The 17224-nt window shown below is 36.7% G+C and overlaps 1 protein-coding gene across 1 annotated transcript in view; it reads left to right on the forward strand.

Annotated features, from left to right (window-relative positions):
• Mdh1 (malate dehydrogenase 1) overlaps positions 1–17224 on the forward strand; it is a 112920-nt gene that overhangs the window by 58934 nt on the left and 36762 nt on the right. Inside the window, exons 4-5 of the mRNA XM_090407587.1 lie at positions 9941–10116; positions 15093–15215. Of these exons, the coding sequence (XP_090263713.1) occupies positions 9941–10116; positions 15093–15215 (299 nt within the window). The remainder of the gene's footprint in view (positions 1–9940; positions 10117–15092; positions 15216–17224) is intronic.

Consider the following 17224-nt stretch of genomic DNA (forward strand, 5'->3'; position numbering starts at 1 on the left):
TGACCTGGCTTTTCAATGAAAGTCCGACTACAGGAAAAGTACGTATGGAAGGAAGGTAAGATAGTGCCATTGCATAAGGGTGGTAGCAGACTGACTGGAAGTGTCTAATTATAGGCCAGTTTGTGTGTCATCATTAGTTGTTAAGGTCTTGGAGAAATTAGCGAGGGACCATATACAGCATTGGGCAGTGAGGGTACTGTGACAAGAGCAGTTGATTAGGGAAAGGCATTTACTGCCATTTTTTTGGATTTTGCAAAAGCATTTGATAGGGCGCCACATGATAAGCTGATACTAAAGTTGCAGCACATGAGTTTAGATGTCGGGTTAGTCAACTGGATTCAGGATTGGCTGTCTGATAGGTATCAGAGAGTCGTGTATGGTGGGGGCAATATCAAGGAAGCAGAAGGTTACAAGTGGGGTTCACAGGGCTCAGTACTGGGACCTGTATTGTTTAACCTTTATATCAATGACATTGTTAATGGATTGCAAGGAGATATTCAGTTGTTTACAGATGATGTGAAGCTGGGAAGGGTTATTAGTAATAGTGCAGATGTGGCAGCCCTGCAAGAGGATTTGAATAAACAAGGCAGATGGGCAAATGAATGGATGTGTCGGTTTAATGCAGCAAAAAGTCTTGAAGTTTGGGATACATCGATGAGAGGCTGCATACTCGATTGGAGGAGCTGTACTGGAGGAAGTAGGGAAGACAAGAGATCTGGGGTGATGATTGATGAAAACTAAAATTCAGGGAGCATATTACAAAGGTGGTGAAGGTAAACCAGAGAATTGCTGTAATACTGAGGAAGATGCTGACCTGCAGAGATAAGAGTTATCATTCCGTGTATAAGACCTTGATCAGACCACACTTAGACTATTGTTCTCAAATTTGGTCCCCAGGATTTGAAAGGGATAAATTAACTGCGGAAAGGGTACAGAGGTGGATAACAAAGATGGTTTCAGGACTGTGCAATGTTAGTTATGAGGATCAGCTGAGGGAATGTGGACTGCAGAGTTTGGTGAATAGAAGAAGGGGAGATGAAATGATCGAGACTTTTAAACTGTTGAGAGGCAGTTACAGGGTTGACACTGGGGGAGTTCTTTCACTTGGTGGAACAGTGGGAAGGAGTGATGACAAAGACCATCCCTGGAAGTTACGAAAGGAAGCTGTGAGCAAGAGGGTGAGGAGTGGTTTCTTTGCATGGAGAGTGATTGAACCATGGAATGCATTGCCTGATAGAGTGATGAGAGCAATAATGGTCAGCGAGTTCAAGGAGTGGTATGATAGACTTTGTGTTTCATAGGAAGGACCTCCAACGATGAGTCTCTTGACTCTATGGAGGCCCTGAATAATAATAATAAAAGAAAAACTTTGTTAAGAACAAAATGGTTGCTGAAAAGGATAATCGTGCATTGACTCAGTTTTACATTAAAAATCTTAATGGAAAAACATTACGAATATAACATAGAAACACACGCAGCATTTGTAGACTATTCAGAAAACTTTTGACAGTCTTAAGAAATGAACTGTGGATGCATTCAAGAATTTAAACATTCCAAATCAACTGCTTGCTGCATAACTAACATGTATCAGAACAACCAAATAGCTGTAAGAGTCAATAAAAAGTTACAGAATGGAAATGAATAAATAGAGGATGGGCCATCAAGGATGCACAATGTCACCACTCTTATTTAATATCTATATAGATGAAATAGTAAAGAAACGGAAGAAAAATATAACGGTATTTAAACTGGATTGTGAAAGTATACTTAATGCCCTTTTGTTTGCAATGACCAGGTTATCATAGCAAGAAGTGAAGATGAACTACAAAAATCAATATAAGCCTTAAAGATAAGTGCAAAAAAATTTTGAACGGAAATATCAACAGACAAAACAAAAATTGTGGCTTTTAAAGGACCATGTCCATTCAGAAGTAAAATCATGATTAAGAATAAAATTTTAGAACAGATCTACTTCAATACCTTGGATGTGTTGTATCATATACAAAAAAAGCTGACATTGACATCAAAATTTCAAACTTTCTAAAGATAACAGGAATGATCAATAACATTTTCAAACCTAACCAACTTCAAAAGCATACAAGAATAACAGTTATAAAGTTTTGGCAAGACCTTCTCTATTATATGAAAGTGAAAAGTTCTTGGTTTCTTTTTTAGTCCATTCATCAGAAAGAATTTTGGAATGATGTGCAAGATTTGGTTTTTAACCCCCCCAATCCCCCATTAAAATATGCAAATTATTTTTTTTTCACACATATTACAATTAATTCTCATTATAGTGCAATGCATATATTTGTGGTAAACCCCCCCATCACATCCAGTCCCAAGTTCCATAATGGAAAACTATTCTAAATCAGGTTTTTTCTAATATTCTACTATAATTTATTATTTTATCCCCATGCATGCAAACCATGCAGATGTTTACATGCATTTCTGTCTGAAGTTATGAATATTATTATTATTAAGATAGATCTTCATGGAGTCAGAGACTCATCGAGGGAGGCCACATGCTGCTCACACACCAGCTATCATACTTATTCTTGAATTCATTCACACTGCTTGCACTCGCAACAACTAATGGCAATCCATTCCAATCACGCACCACCCTCTGAGAGAAAAATCTAGCCCTCATCCTCTTCTTAGTGGTCTTCATTCTCAGCTTCCAAGAATACACTCGTCCTTTCCCCACCCTCTATAAATTAAAAATTCCATCAATGAAATCCTGTGTGACCCTTTCAGAAGTTTGTAAGTTTCATTCATATCACCCCTCTTTCTCCTGTTTGCAGTGTACAGATTCTCAGTCTGTCTTTATAATCAGTATTCCATAAAACTGATATCATTTTTAACACTCTCCTTTGCACTCCCTCCACTATATCAGAATCAAAACGGAAACCAGGAGACCAGACCTGCACACAGTAGTCCAAGTGAAGTCTTATCAAGGCGCCTTGTAAAGAGGCAAAATAACATCCTTATCTTTACATGTGAACATTCTTTTCAGCATTGCAATTATCTTTTGAGTTGTATTTGCAATCTTTGCCACATGGCCCTTGAACTTCAACTTCCTATCTACTAACACTCCAAGATCCCTGGCCTCAGCAGTTTCTTCTAGCATAATCCCAGCAATATAATACGACATTGGATATCTAATCACACCGAAGTGAATGACTTTACATTTACTGACATTGAACTGACACTCATTTTCTCATGCCCACAGTTCCAGCCTATTCAAATCATTCTGCAGTTACTGCATGTCAGCAGCATTCCTGATTACCCTACCTATCTTTGCATCATCAGCAAATAGCTGTATATTGCTTGTCAAATCCTTCTCAATATCATTAATGTACAGATTGAATAACAAGTGGATCAAGCAATGATCTTTATGGTACATCACTTGTTACCTTAAATCTTGCAGACTCACATCCCCCATATACCGCTTTTTGATATCTGTCAGTCAACCATCCTCTTATCCATTGCTAATATTCTATCTGTGCATTAATTTTTTAATGTACAGATAGAATATTAGCCATTTTCTCCAATTTATGCAACAGTCTATCATGGTGTATCCATTCATCCTTGTCTAGTTCAATTGTAACATTGTTATAGAATGTGAGCAAGTTGCTAAAACATGACCTTTCCGTAGTAAACCCATGTTGTTCATTGCAAAGTAGAGATTCACTGTCAACCCATTTCTGAATGCTAGCCCTAACCAGTTTTTCCAAAATCTTCGCCACTACTCATGAGATACTAATTGGTTGATAGTTGGATACATAGGTCATTACCATACGTTCCTTCCATTCCTGCAGAATCTTCCCTGTTCTGAGACTCATATTAAACAATCTGGTCAGAGGAATAACCAGTTCAGCTGAACACTCTTTTAGCACATGTGCTGATATCCCATCATTCCCTATTGCTGAATTCTTATTCAATTTGTGCAAGAGCTCTAATACCTCGTCTTCATACACCTGTGTTTCTTCATCTAGTGAAGAGGTAACAGTGAGCTCAATGTTGTGTACACCACGTTGATACCTTTAACAAAATCAGCTCTCATTAACTGAACAACCTCTTCTGCATGTGTAACCTTCACGCCATCTGGATTTAGAAGAATTATTCTTTCTTTCTTTCTTTTACTTGCAGCATATTGATAGAATTCTTGTTGGTTGTCTTTAGTACACACAGCTAGTTTCTTTTCATAATCAGACAACAGTTGTGACTAGTCTAGCCTGCTGCTATTGGGACACATTCTGATATCGCATCATTTAAGTATTTAAATGCTTCCCATGCACTGTCGATATTCTTTCCATCCAGAAACCGATCCCATTCCAATGAACTCGGTATACCCCCTCAGTTGGTCATAATTTCCTGCTTTGTAGTTCAGCACGTAACCTTTTCTGATTAGAACATTCATAAACTTAGTCACTTCCCAAGTGAGTACCGCATGATCACTGTCACCAACCTGAGGCAGAATAGTTACATGTTTAACCGAAATGCCCTCTGACACTATATACAGGGTGTCTCAAAATTCATGCAAGAAGTAATTTTGATAGAAAACACAGGTTTTTTAATTAAAAATTGTAATTTCTTATTGATTCATAAAGTATACAGTATAGGGTTATGCATGGAATAGCATATCGGGTAAATGGCCTCCACGGCTTTGCTGGCACATACACACTCTTTTGTTGAAATTTTCCATGACCGTTTTGCATGAATGTGGCTGAATTTCGTTGACACAGCGCTCAGTTTCCTCCTTCAAGGCGTGGGTGGTCGTAGGCTTGTTGGCATAAACCTTCGACTTCAAAAAACCCCAAAGAAAAAAGTCCAACGGTGTTAAGTCACATGATCTGGGCGGCCAATTCTGATCACCAAAACGGGAAATTACACGACCAGGAAATGACTCATGCAGTAATTGAATTGTTTCTCAGGCTGTATGGCATGTGGCACCGTCTTGTTGGAACCACATGTTGTCCACATCCAGATCTTGCAATTTAGGCACAAAAAACTGGATTATCATGTCGCGATAGCGAGCACCATTAACTGTTATTGCCTTACCAGCCGCATTTTCGAAGAAGAATGGACCGATAATGCCTCCAGCCCGAAATCCACACCAAACAGTGACGCGTTGTGGATGCATTTGTTTCTCAACAATCACTCGTAGATTTTCTGAACCCCAAATGCGACAATTTTGTCAATTAACAAAGCCATCAAGATGAAAATGAGCCTCATCGCTGAAGATGATTTTGTTCGAAAAATAAGCATCCACTTGTTGTTGTTCCATAATCCATTCAACGAACTCTGTTCGTTGTGTGTGGTCAGTAGGCTTCAGTTCTTGAGTCAATTGAACTTTGTAAGCATAAAGATGCAAATCTTTCATGAGAATACACTGTAGAGAGCTTCTCGAAATGCCCAATTCAAGACCACAGTGCCGAATTGATGTTCCTGGACTCTCAGCAACACTCTCACGAACTGCTTCGATGTTTTCTGTTGAACGACTTGTTGAAGGACAGCCAGAGTGTATAAGATCACTAATTGATCCAGTTTGCTTGAATTTTTTAATTAATCTTTTCACAGTTGATGAAGTTAAATCACTATTCTGACCATATTTTGTACAAAAATTGTGAACTGTAGCTGCCAAACCTTCATTATTTTTAAAGTATTGCTCAACAATGAAAATGCGTTGTTCTTTCGTGTAGCGCTCCATTTTTAATAACCCTGAACTGTCAGCTGTCACAATGTCTTTTTTTTTCTCGTTGGCAACACTTTACCGCACAAATGGCACTAAATTTAAATCTTGCGTGAATTTTAGGACACCCTGTAGATGCAATAAATAAATTGAAAGAACTAAGAGAAACGGAAATTAAGATAAATTTAATTGATATTAACTGGCTATGGTTTGTGGATGATATAGCAGTTTAACAAAGACAAACTGAAATCCACCCTGACAAAGATGGAAGAAATTTTTACACAGTACAGCCTAAAAATTATAAGAAAGCAAAACTATTAATTACAAGTAAAGCAAATCCAATGAAACTAAATAAAATCTGGAAATAAATAATAACCTAATACAACAGGTATTCTCTTTTAAATATCTTGGAAGTCTTATCACAAAAGATGGAAGAAACCAATCAGATGTTAAAGCACGAATAATCTTGGCCAAAAAAAGCATTCTACAACAGAAGAAACATTTATGTTAGTATTAGCACCACCTCAAAAAAAAAAAGGCTAGTGAAAACATACATATGGAGCATTGCATTATGTGGTTGTGAGATCTGGACATTAACAAAGCAAGACATCAAAAAGTTGGAGGTATTTGAACTTTGGTGCTGGGGAAAGATGATGAAAATTAGTTGGAAATTTTTTTCAAAATTTCCAACAAAGTTCTAAATATATTTCATGAAGAGCAGTCACTAATGAACCATATCAATAAGAGAAGAAAAAGCCTAATTGGACACCATCTGAGGCATGGGGGGACTGATTACAGAAATAATGGAGAGGACTGTAGAAGGAAAGAGGCCACAAGGCAGATCAGGAATTTCATATATAAATAATATAATGATGCTAACTGGTGCTAAGAGTTATGAAGTGATAAAAAGGAGGTCACAAGACAGGATGTCATGATATGCTGCTATAATTTAACCAATCTTCAAATTGATGCATCTAAGGTCTCAACTCTAACTGGATTCAAGTCATCCGATATCATTAGCAGCATGCCTCCTCCTCCTCTCCTATCCTTTCTATCCTTCCTAAAAATACTGCACCCATGACACTCTATACTAGTTAGTAGGTCTGATTCTGATAGTCAGGTCTCACTAATAGCTACAATCTGAGGTCGCATCATATTGACTAAGGCAACAAACTCTACCCCTTTGTTTCTGATACTCCTGGCATTTGTGTACAGACATAATAATCTACCTGTTTGTTCTTTTGTATAGTCTTATGTGCAGTCTGCCTGACACAGTTGGACAACTTGCAGATCTCTGTTCTTCTCTAATCACGAACATAAAGCCGAAATCGTTCTCTCCTCTTTAACCTTTCCGTTGACAAAGCACATTCCCGTCATTAACACAGTTATATAACATTGTTGCTCTTACACTCACATTCACACCATTCCTCTCCCTTTATAATTTAGTTTCCCTGACTCTCTGTGTTAGATCTAATACCAGTTATTAGTTTTTCTAGACTCCTGATACCAAATGCATTCAGATGTAGGTCATCCCTCATATACAAATACAATCTTCCCTTAAACTCACTCCACACATCAAAAACTTGCATCCATTCCTTCTAAAAACAGCCCCCATGTATCGAATCTTTTGCCATCATAGCTCTTCTTCTTAATTGACTTTTATCAAAGCCAGGTAAAATACTGAAGATTTTCACTTCTCACTCTTCACTCTCGCCTCTTCCAACAACCCTTTCATGTCCTCTCTCTCTCTCACTGAACTTATCACCAGTTAAGTTGTTAGTACCTACTACAACTACGATTTCGTTTAATTTTCTTTTCTGTTTTTGAATTGCTTCCTTTATGTTCTTAATTTTTGGTCCAGGAAAACTCAATGTTATAACTCACATGTGTCATATTTTAGCATGTTTTATTATAGAGTCACCATACCAAATAACTTCTTTCTTTTTATTAACACCATCACTTACCTGATTTCCGTTATTTCCTGACTTACCTGTTTCCTTGCTTTGTTGTTTCTTATTTTCCTGTTTAATTTTCTTTTTCTCCCTCTGTTCATTTAAACGTCTCTCGACTTTTTTGCGATTCCCACATCGTTTCTCTAATGATCTGCTTCAATTTTGCTATTTTGGAGGTTAATTCATTTTCATTAACCTTCTCCATGTCTCTAATAACCTCGAGCATTTGACTTCATCAAAGAGAAGTCATAGGTATCAAGAAGCAGCATGTGTTCGCTAGAGTACATTGAAGTTCTAATTGCATTCTTACATGTGTCATATTTTAGCATGTTTTATTATAGAGTCACCATACCAAATAACTTTTCTTTTTATTAACACCATCACTTACCTGATTTCCGTTATTACAAACTCATTTTGTTCATTAATTATATACATCATTTGTTTTTTATAAGGAATTTTTTTCCTGTTCCAAATTTTATCAAAATTAATACATAAATATCAACCTTTCAAAGTTTCTTAGTTTGTCTCCTAATTCAGTTGACCATGCTGACATGTTTTTTCTGTGAAAGTTGATTTCATACAATTCTAATTGCCCAAACTGTGAGATTATTTTCCTTGGAGGCTTCCACATTTAGAAATCAAACTAGCTTTCCTTCTCATTTACATATCAATTTGAATTCTAAACATGATCCTGGATAATCCTCTTTCTCCTCACACCTTGGAGTGTTTCCTAACCAGTTCCCTTCAAATATACACTGGAGATGTTAGCTCTCCTCTTGGCACTCCAACCATATAATATTTTTCATATTTCCTATTCACTGGTATTAGGATGACTAAACAGACAAAACCTAAATTGTTACTTGCACTAGACTTATGTTTGTATAACTACCATACTGTTAAACTCTTCAATATTTGCTCCTCCTCATAGTCCAAAGAAATTATTGTCATAATTCAGGTTTTGGGTAGGAGGGAAGAAAATTAAATTCTTAAAGGTTTGCCGACTGCTTATTTGCTGGTGAGAAATGAAGTATTTTTTCCTCTGTGTGTGTGTGTGGGGGGGGGGGGGGTTGACTATAGAGAACCTTGCATTATAACTTTCTTTAGTCCTTGACAAGTTTCCTATAGCAAATGTCTTCTGTAGGTACTTGACTTTAGAGGCACGAGCTTCTTTTACATAGGGATAACTGTTTATATTTTTAATTATATACATTGTTATGTATTGAATTTGTTGTGTAACCATTTTAATTTGTTGATGCATATTCGAAATTATTTAGCATAGTTACATATTTTTCAACTATGATAAGTGTAAAGCAATAGAATGTATTATTATTATTATTCGTCACACCTTCAAGGAGTCTGAAGACACATCGCAGAGGACACTTACTGTACAACTCACCGTCTCCACCACTACCAATCAACTACATTAGCGTCATCTACCACCACCACAAGTTTTTTTCTTCTTTTTTTTTTTTTTTTGTCTGTAAATTGCATGTGTTCTATTTGTCTGTATGTGGGATGAAAAAGGGCCAATTTGTCTGTATGTGAGATGAAAAATTCGAGTTTCTGGGAGAAAAAACCCTACTACCCCCGTATGAGATTGGCTAACTCACCTTCAGTTGAAAAAGTCCATATAAAGATTCCTTCTGTCACAACGGAAATCGAACTTAAGCCTTTTCTAATCGAAGGGCTCAACGTACTGTTGTTTTTCCAATTGCACTACGGAGGTGCTTGTCAACTCTTACTATAGCAAACCTATAGGGGACCACATGTATAGGTAATTTTAGTGGCGAGTTTACTTATAGTGGATTTCCTTTAGCATAGTATTGTACCTATGAAGTTTTCAAAACCTTTCAGTTATAGTGAGAGAATTTGTTGTGTTTCTCTCAGTGTTTATATGCTTGTAAAATCCTGAATGAGATATTTCACAACGAAATCTCTCCATTCAAGATTTAACACCTTTATCTGGTCTCTTTCCACTAAAGGTAAGTTAGCCGGTCTCATACTGAGGTAGAGGGTTTTTTTCACCCAGAAACTCGAGTTTTTCGTCCCTCAGAACAGGCAAACCGGCTCTGTGAACACATACTAATTACAGTCATGAATACTTGAGACAATATGTCGAAGAGATAGGGTCCTCACCACATGTCATTACTCCCGTAGTTAACCATGAGTCACATCATGGTAGTCAGCCTCCTAGATAGGAGACGACACATGAATAAAAAATTTACTTGATAAGAAAAAACAGATTTCAGTTACTTCTGAATGTTGGATATACTAATATTTGAATTACTTCTAGATATTGTACCTACAACAGATGAAAAAGCAGCATTTACTGACATTGAAGCCGCATTCTTAGTTGGTGCTATGCCACGTAAAGAGGGCATGGAAAGGAAGGATCTGCTGGCAGCAAATGTAAAAATATTCAAGAGTCAGGGAAAAGCATTAGACCAGTTTGCAAAAAAAAGTGTCAAGGTAAAATTACAATAATGTTTTTTTTTTTTTATTTTCATTGAAAATGCATGATATTAAAAAGAATAATTATATTTAATAAATTTACTTTAATGCACTTGTGCTGCCAATATTTTTACCACGTGGAATAACTGGTATTAAAATTAATGAAGGGGATACAAATCCTTTGATGTTTATCTGCCAGTAAGTGAAACGCTAAGAACTATGTTCTTAGATCTAGATTCTAAGATCCTAGTTCTTAGAGTTTCACTTACTGGCAGATAAACATCAAAGGATTTGTATCCCCTTCATTATTATTAAGGTTGCCAGAAAAATAGCCTTTTGGCTTTTATTCTATGGTATTAAAATTTTTTATTAAGACGCAACTAGTTTCATAAAATTCCTGTTTCATGTCATCAGGAGATAAAAAGTGAATAAAATAAACACAAAAAAGTAGGTTATAAAAATATATTGATCACAGTAAACTGCTTGAAACAAGAATAACAATGCAATGTGTTCATGCACTATGTAGACATTTTTTGTTGTTTCCAGTCTGCATGTTACTGGCATCTGCGTGCATTAGATGTTTAATGAGAGAGGTCCAGATCTGATGTAAACTCATGTCTTGTTTCTTGTTGCACTGTTTAGAATGTTTTATCATTTCAGCTGACTGTTTGTGGCAACAAACTGAGATTATTCACATAGATTATAGTTTCTACTTAAGTGTTCAAATGGTTGTCCATAGTTGCACACAGGAATTTACACTATTTCCTCTTTCTTTTTACACTATTAATCCCTGAAGAAGGGAATTAATACTTCAGTCATCTGTTTCTTCTAGGAAGTCATCAGGAATAACACTTAATTGAGACTACATAATTACATTTAATTGGGATTGGCTTATATATACATTATGTTGAAATAAGTATTAAACAGTACTGTATTTCAGAGAAAACTTAAATCATACTTCAATGTGTGTTGGATATCTCTTTTGATCTTGATCACACTTTCTAAGCATACTCTACTATTTTTGACTTTTGGTGTGCACCCTTCATAGTTCATTCAAATGTGTTGTGTGCTTCCATATATTCTGAATATGAAGCTAGTATTCAGCATACCACAGGTGATAAGCCACCTGTGGTATGCTGAATATTTTTTATTTTATTTATTTATTTATTTTTCCCTTTGAACTGATTGGTACGCCTGTTTAAATTATGGCCAGGACATTCAGCAGGAATTTTGGATGAAGGTAAAAATAAAGGACTTTAGTCTCCATAGATATCTTCATTTAAAAGCTTCAGAAGCAAGAGAAGAAGCCAGTGTGTAAAGAGAGCTCCAGTTTCAGATAAATTATATTTGAACTAATTAATTGTATATAAGGCTGTGTGTATATACGTAAGAGTTGCTATAAAGGTTGTGCACTTGTAGTGTTATTAGCGTGTGAGATATTTTGTCTAAATTGATGACAGAAAGTGTTAGTAACGAGAATGCTGCGAGGAGAATGAGTGCTCATCTGAAAAGAAGGATGGTGTGAAAAAACGGCGAAAAGTTGTTAAAAAATTATTGAAAAAGAACATGAATGACTTGAAAACCTTATTGGATTGTAAAAGGGATGAAAGTGATGCAAATGTAGTTTTACAAACACAACAGCTCATTCCTGGAACTAGTTGTAGATCCAGGAATGAGCTGTTGTGTTTGTATACAAATGCTAGAAGTATAAGAAACAAGGCAGATTGGATATCAGGAGGTTGCTTAGACGGATAAAAGAGAATAGTGTGATAGGAAAGGTATTGAGCAATAGGTATGACAGTGGTGAGATGAGGCAGAGAGCAAGAATTATGAATGATATGCTAGCTGAAATGTGTGAGGAGAAAGGAGTACAGTTTGTTAATGTGTGGAATGAGTTTGAAGGACGAAGTGAACTATATAAGAGTGATGGATTGCATTTGGGTGGTTTTGGTGTGAGTCGCTTGGAGAGACTGCTGCTGGAAGGTAGAGAAGTGAGTACAGAGAATGAAGCTGATCAAGTGGGAAGTGATCTGGAAGAGCGGGAAAATAAGACAGGAGAAATTGAAGAGGTGGTAATGAATGAGAAAGTGAGTGGCATGAGTATAGAGAATGGGTGTGCAAAGACGTACAGGGGAACATGGCGTGGCAAAGGTGGATGCTCCCGGAGGATATGAATGTATTCGTAAACAGGAAAGGAATGGGATGACTTGTGATCAAGAGGAAACAGAAATCACATCAAATGAGTGGTATAATCAGTGGAACTAGTTGTAGATCCAGGAATGAGCTGTTGTGTTTATATACAAATGCTAGAAGTATAAGAAACAAGGCAGATGAAATGGTTGCATTAATTGAGTCTGTTCACCCAAAAATTGTTGGAATAAGTGAGACATGGTTAGATGAGGACGACATCCTGACAGGAATAGAGATGAAAGGGTATGATGGGTTTCATGAAGGTAGAAAGGGAGGAGGAGTGCTATTGATAATGGAGAAAGAGTTATGTCCATACAAAATTGAGATGAAATAGTGCCAGTGGTTTTGAGGTAGTATGGTGTGAGATAGAGGTGAATAGAATGAAATACTTGGTTGGATGTTGTTATAGATTTGGTAATGTAGATGATAGCGATTATGAAATGTATAATCAAATTAGCCAAGCAAACAAAAAAAAGATGATCATTATGGGTGATTTTAATTATGGCAGTACAGATTGGAATGATGAGATAGCAACTGGAAGTAAAGAAAATGAGTTTCTTGAGTTTTTGAGGGATGACTACCTCAGACAGTATGTAACAGAGGGAACTCGAGGATTGAGGGTCTTGAATTTGATCATCTCATCAAAGGATGTAATTATAAACGAGGTGTCCAATCACCCACCGATTGGCGAGAGTGACCATGAGGTGATTACCTGGGTGGTTGCCAGTGTGAGGACCTCTGTGAGAAAAGGGTATATGTGAAACTATAAGGGGGGGGGGATTATGAAGAATTCAGGAGATGGCTTGTGAGTGTAGCATGGAATGAACAGTTAGCTAGAAAAGAGATCAATGCAGCTTGGAGGATTTTCATAAACTCTTGTAGAAGCAATGTCTTAAATGCATTCCAAGGGTCAGAAGGTTAAATAGGTTAGGTGTGAAATGGATGAATAAAAAAACTAAGCATGCGATGCAGAGAAAAAGGGCATTATGTAGGCAGCATAAGAGAAGTGGAAATAACTAATTCCATGAGGATCACAAAGACCAAGCAAGGCAAGTACCTTAGTTGGCAAGGGTAGCAAAACTGACGTATGAGCAGCAGTTAGCTAATGAAGTCAAAAAGAATCCTAAGGAGTTCTTTTGATATGTAGCCAGCAAAAGAAAGAATGATTATGGAAGGATGACATTGATTGGAGAAAATGGTATAAAGTTAGCTGTTGCAGAAGGTGTGGTGGAGATACTTAATGAGCAGTTCATAATGGTCTTTCAATCTTGTGAATGTGACTTCATGGAGAGATTGAAAGCAGTTGATGATGGGGAGGAGAGACTGACTGTAAATGAGCAAGAAGTGTATGGGGAATTGGACAAACTAGATGTTAATAAGGCTGTGGGACTTGATAATATATCACCATGTATTCTGGAGGACTGTGCTAGGAAGTTGACACCTGCCTTGACATATTTTTTTAATATGAGTCTTGCACTGGGTCAAGTTCCTAAGGAGTGGAAAGAGGGCAACATTGTGCTGCTTCATAAGGGAGGTGATAGAACTCGAGCATCAAATTATAGGCCTATCTGTGTGTCAGGTGTTGTGGTTAAGTTGTTGGAGAAGCTTGTGAGAACTAGGTTCTAGAATTGGGTTGACAACAATGGTATTATCTTGGTTACATAGTAATATACTTAGATTTTTCAAAGTTAATCTAATATCCAACTAATCTAAAGACACTAATCTAATATCCAACCCCATCCGCTCTAGTTAAACTAGAGCGGATGGGGTTGGATATTAGATTAGTGTCTTGGATTGGAGACTGGCTATCTGATAGGTATCAGCAAGTTGTGTATGGGGGAGCATTATCCAGGAAAAGAAAAGTCAGTAGTGGTGTGCCTCAAGGGTCTGTTTTATGGCCACTACTGTTTAACTTGTATATTAATGATATTGGCGAAGATTTGAATGGAGATATTTAGTTGTTTGCAGATGATGCAAAGTTGTGACGAACCATGGAGAGTAGGGAAGATGTTGTGGCCTTACGAGAAGACATGAATAAATTGAGTGATTGGGCATGAGAATGGGTATGCGAGTTCAATGTTGCAAAATGTAAGGTTTTAAAATTTGGGAAACAAAGCTGGGATACAGAATTTATGCTTGGTGAGGATATATTATTGGAGGTGGAGGAAATGAGAGATCTTGGGGTGATAGTGGAAAAGGATCTGAAATTTAGGGGACACATTGCCAGAATTGTGAAGACAACACAAAGAATTCTGGGAATGATACAGGGGACACTGGCTTGTAGAAGTAGGGAGATTCTTGTTCCATTGTATAAGGTTTTGATTAGGCCACACATGGACTACTGTGCCCAGATTTGGTCACCTGTAAGGGATTGTAAGGGGATCAATGTTGGTGAGGTTCTACAAAAAACGGTGGGAGATCAGGGGAGAACCAGAGGTCATCCCTGGAAACTGTATAAAGAGGGTGTGAGCAGGGGAGTGAGAAGCAGGTTTTTTGCGTGCAGAGTTGTGAATGATTAGAATGCCTTGCCTGAGAGTGTAGTATGATGAGCCGTCTGCATGATAAAAGGACCTCCTAGATGAGTCTTTGACTCCATGGTGTCTTGGGTAGTAATAATAATAATAACTCTAGACTATTCTGCTATCTCATATCTATATTTTTAGCATTTATATGTTCTCATGTATGACCATACATGTTAATTAGTTGCCTTTATGTAAAATAAGTTTTGTTTTACCATAAAATAAATATTATGTATGCTGCTATTGTTGACTATTGCAAAATCATTGTTAAATTCTGTATTCTAGGTTCTTGTTGTCGGCAATCCTGCAAATACCAATGCTCTGGTATGCAGCAAATATGCACCCTCAATTCCCAGAGAGAACTTTTCAGCTATGACCAGACTTGACCAGAACAGAGCAAAAGCTCAGGTAAAAATACTTAATAGTTTGTTTGTTTGTTTTTTTTTCAAAAAAAAAATATTAGTTGGTGTGCTATAACACATTTGCCATTCATTCTGCAATGATCTGGAGCTATTTCTTATGTCTATAACCTTTCCATATCTATGTGTGGTGTGATGTTATCAAAAAAAAAAAAAAGCATGTGGCATAAAATTTTTCCTCATTAATAATAATAATGATGCTAATAATAATTTTCAAATGGCACTTCCAAAGAATTGTTTGCAATCTGTCATTGTATTTATTACATATAGACATTATTTTGAGGGAGGGGGGGGCAAGTCTGATTCCATTTAGGAATAAGAATAAAAATTTCGAACTTGATATTACTATAGTATTGACATGAGACTATTTTCTGCAATGCACATATATATTAATGCATTAGTTCTCTTAATTATTTAACTTCGAAATAAGAGGAACTTCAATTAACTGATCCTTGAATAACATAGCATTGCTAGAACATAATTTAACTAACCCTGCTCTTATTTAACTGGTCGGCAAATAATTTACCAGTGCATGCAAGTAATTAAAAGATCATCAAGTCATATTAGTTTAGTTATGCTGACAGCATGAAACAGATTTTTTAAATCCATTCAATGTGAGCATAAAGATTTTGAGGGATGAGTACTTTATGAAATGCTTCTTTTCATTCAAACTCAAAAACAAAACAAAAAAAATACTATTTTTTTTTGTTTTGGTAGTCTTACAGAAATATAGTTATCAAAAAAAAAAAAAATTAATTACCTCTGTATATCGTCAATTTCCTGATATGTACCCACAAGTGTTCAGGTTACTATCACAGCACTACATGATTAAGTTTACGTTATTCTTAATCTCTAAGGCACTTCTGACTGAATCATTCCACCTAGACCAGGCTCTTTAACGCGTGGCCTGCAGAGCTCTTTGCCGTGGCCCACTGGCCATTTTGGAAAAATAACTACTTAACATTAAAATGCTATTAAATAAAAAATACTTTTAACGAAGCCCATGGGCCACTAAGCTATACTGCGGTATTTAGAATTGCAAGATGCTTTCCAGATTCAGAAGGAATGCTGTGCATTTGATACTTTACATAAAATCCTATAAAAGTAAATATTAAATAGACATGCTTCTTCAGCCAGCGCCAAACAGTACTTAAATACTAGTACTAACATTGCAGGTAGATGGCTGAAGCAGTAGTTCATTCGAGTGCGCTGTCTAGTGCTTCCAGATACATCTTGAAGGTTCTCGATACTTCATTATTTTCACATAAATATAAGAGGATCTCATCCACAGTCAGTCAGTTGTGAACAGTGTGATATTCGTGTGTAAGCGCACACAGGTTCGTCGTGTCAGCCATAGCCTATTGCCAGACTTTTTTTTTTTCATTAGTGTGAGACATATTCAGTGGATAATAACCATTACATGGCCATATTGGATCATTTTTTGGGTTCACCTTCCATCACTATGGCGTCTATGAGTAAAAAGCATAAATCTAGTGATTCTTGTCAGGTTTTTAATGAAAAGGACCAATTTGTACTTTCTTGTGTCGATCAGCAATAAACCAGTGTGTTTAATTTATGTTCAATGAGTCAGTGTCAGTATCAAAAGAATACAATATAAATCGACACTATGAGACAAAGCATGCATCCAATTTCGATCACCTTCAAGGGCAGCTTCAGACAAAGTGAACCGTCTCCAAATTGATTTAAAATGCCAGCAGGGTATGTTTAAAAAGCAGAGGGAAGAGAGTGAAGTGTGCGTCAAAGTAAGTTATGTAATAGCTGAAAAAATTGCTAAAAATCAAAAGCCTTCTTGGACGGAGAGTTTGTGAAAGAATGTCTCATTGCTGCTGGGGAAATTCTGTGCCCAAATAATATGGAAGTGTTTAAAAAACCGAGTTTGTCGGTAACTGTAGCACGATATATCGAAGAAAACTTACCAATGACATTGAAGGAACTTTAAAAAAACAGTCGTCTGAATTGACGTCATATTCGCTTGCT

This window comes from Typopeltis vanoorti, chromosome 17 (genome assembly GCF_054136105.1).
Source record: "Typopeltis vanoorti isolate ZY-2024b chromosome 17, IOZ_Tvanoo_1.0, whole genome shotgun sequence".
NCBI lineage: Eukaryota > Metazoa > Arthropoda > Arachnida > Uropygi > Thelyphonidae > Typopeltis > Typopeltis vanoorti.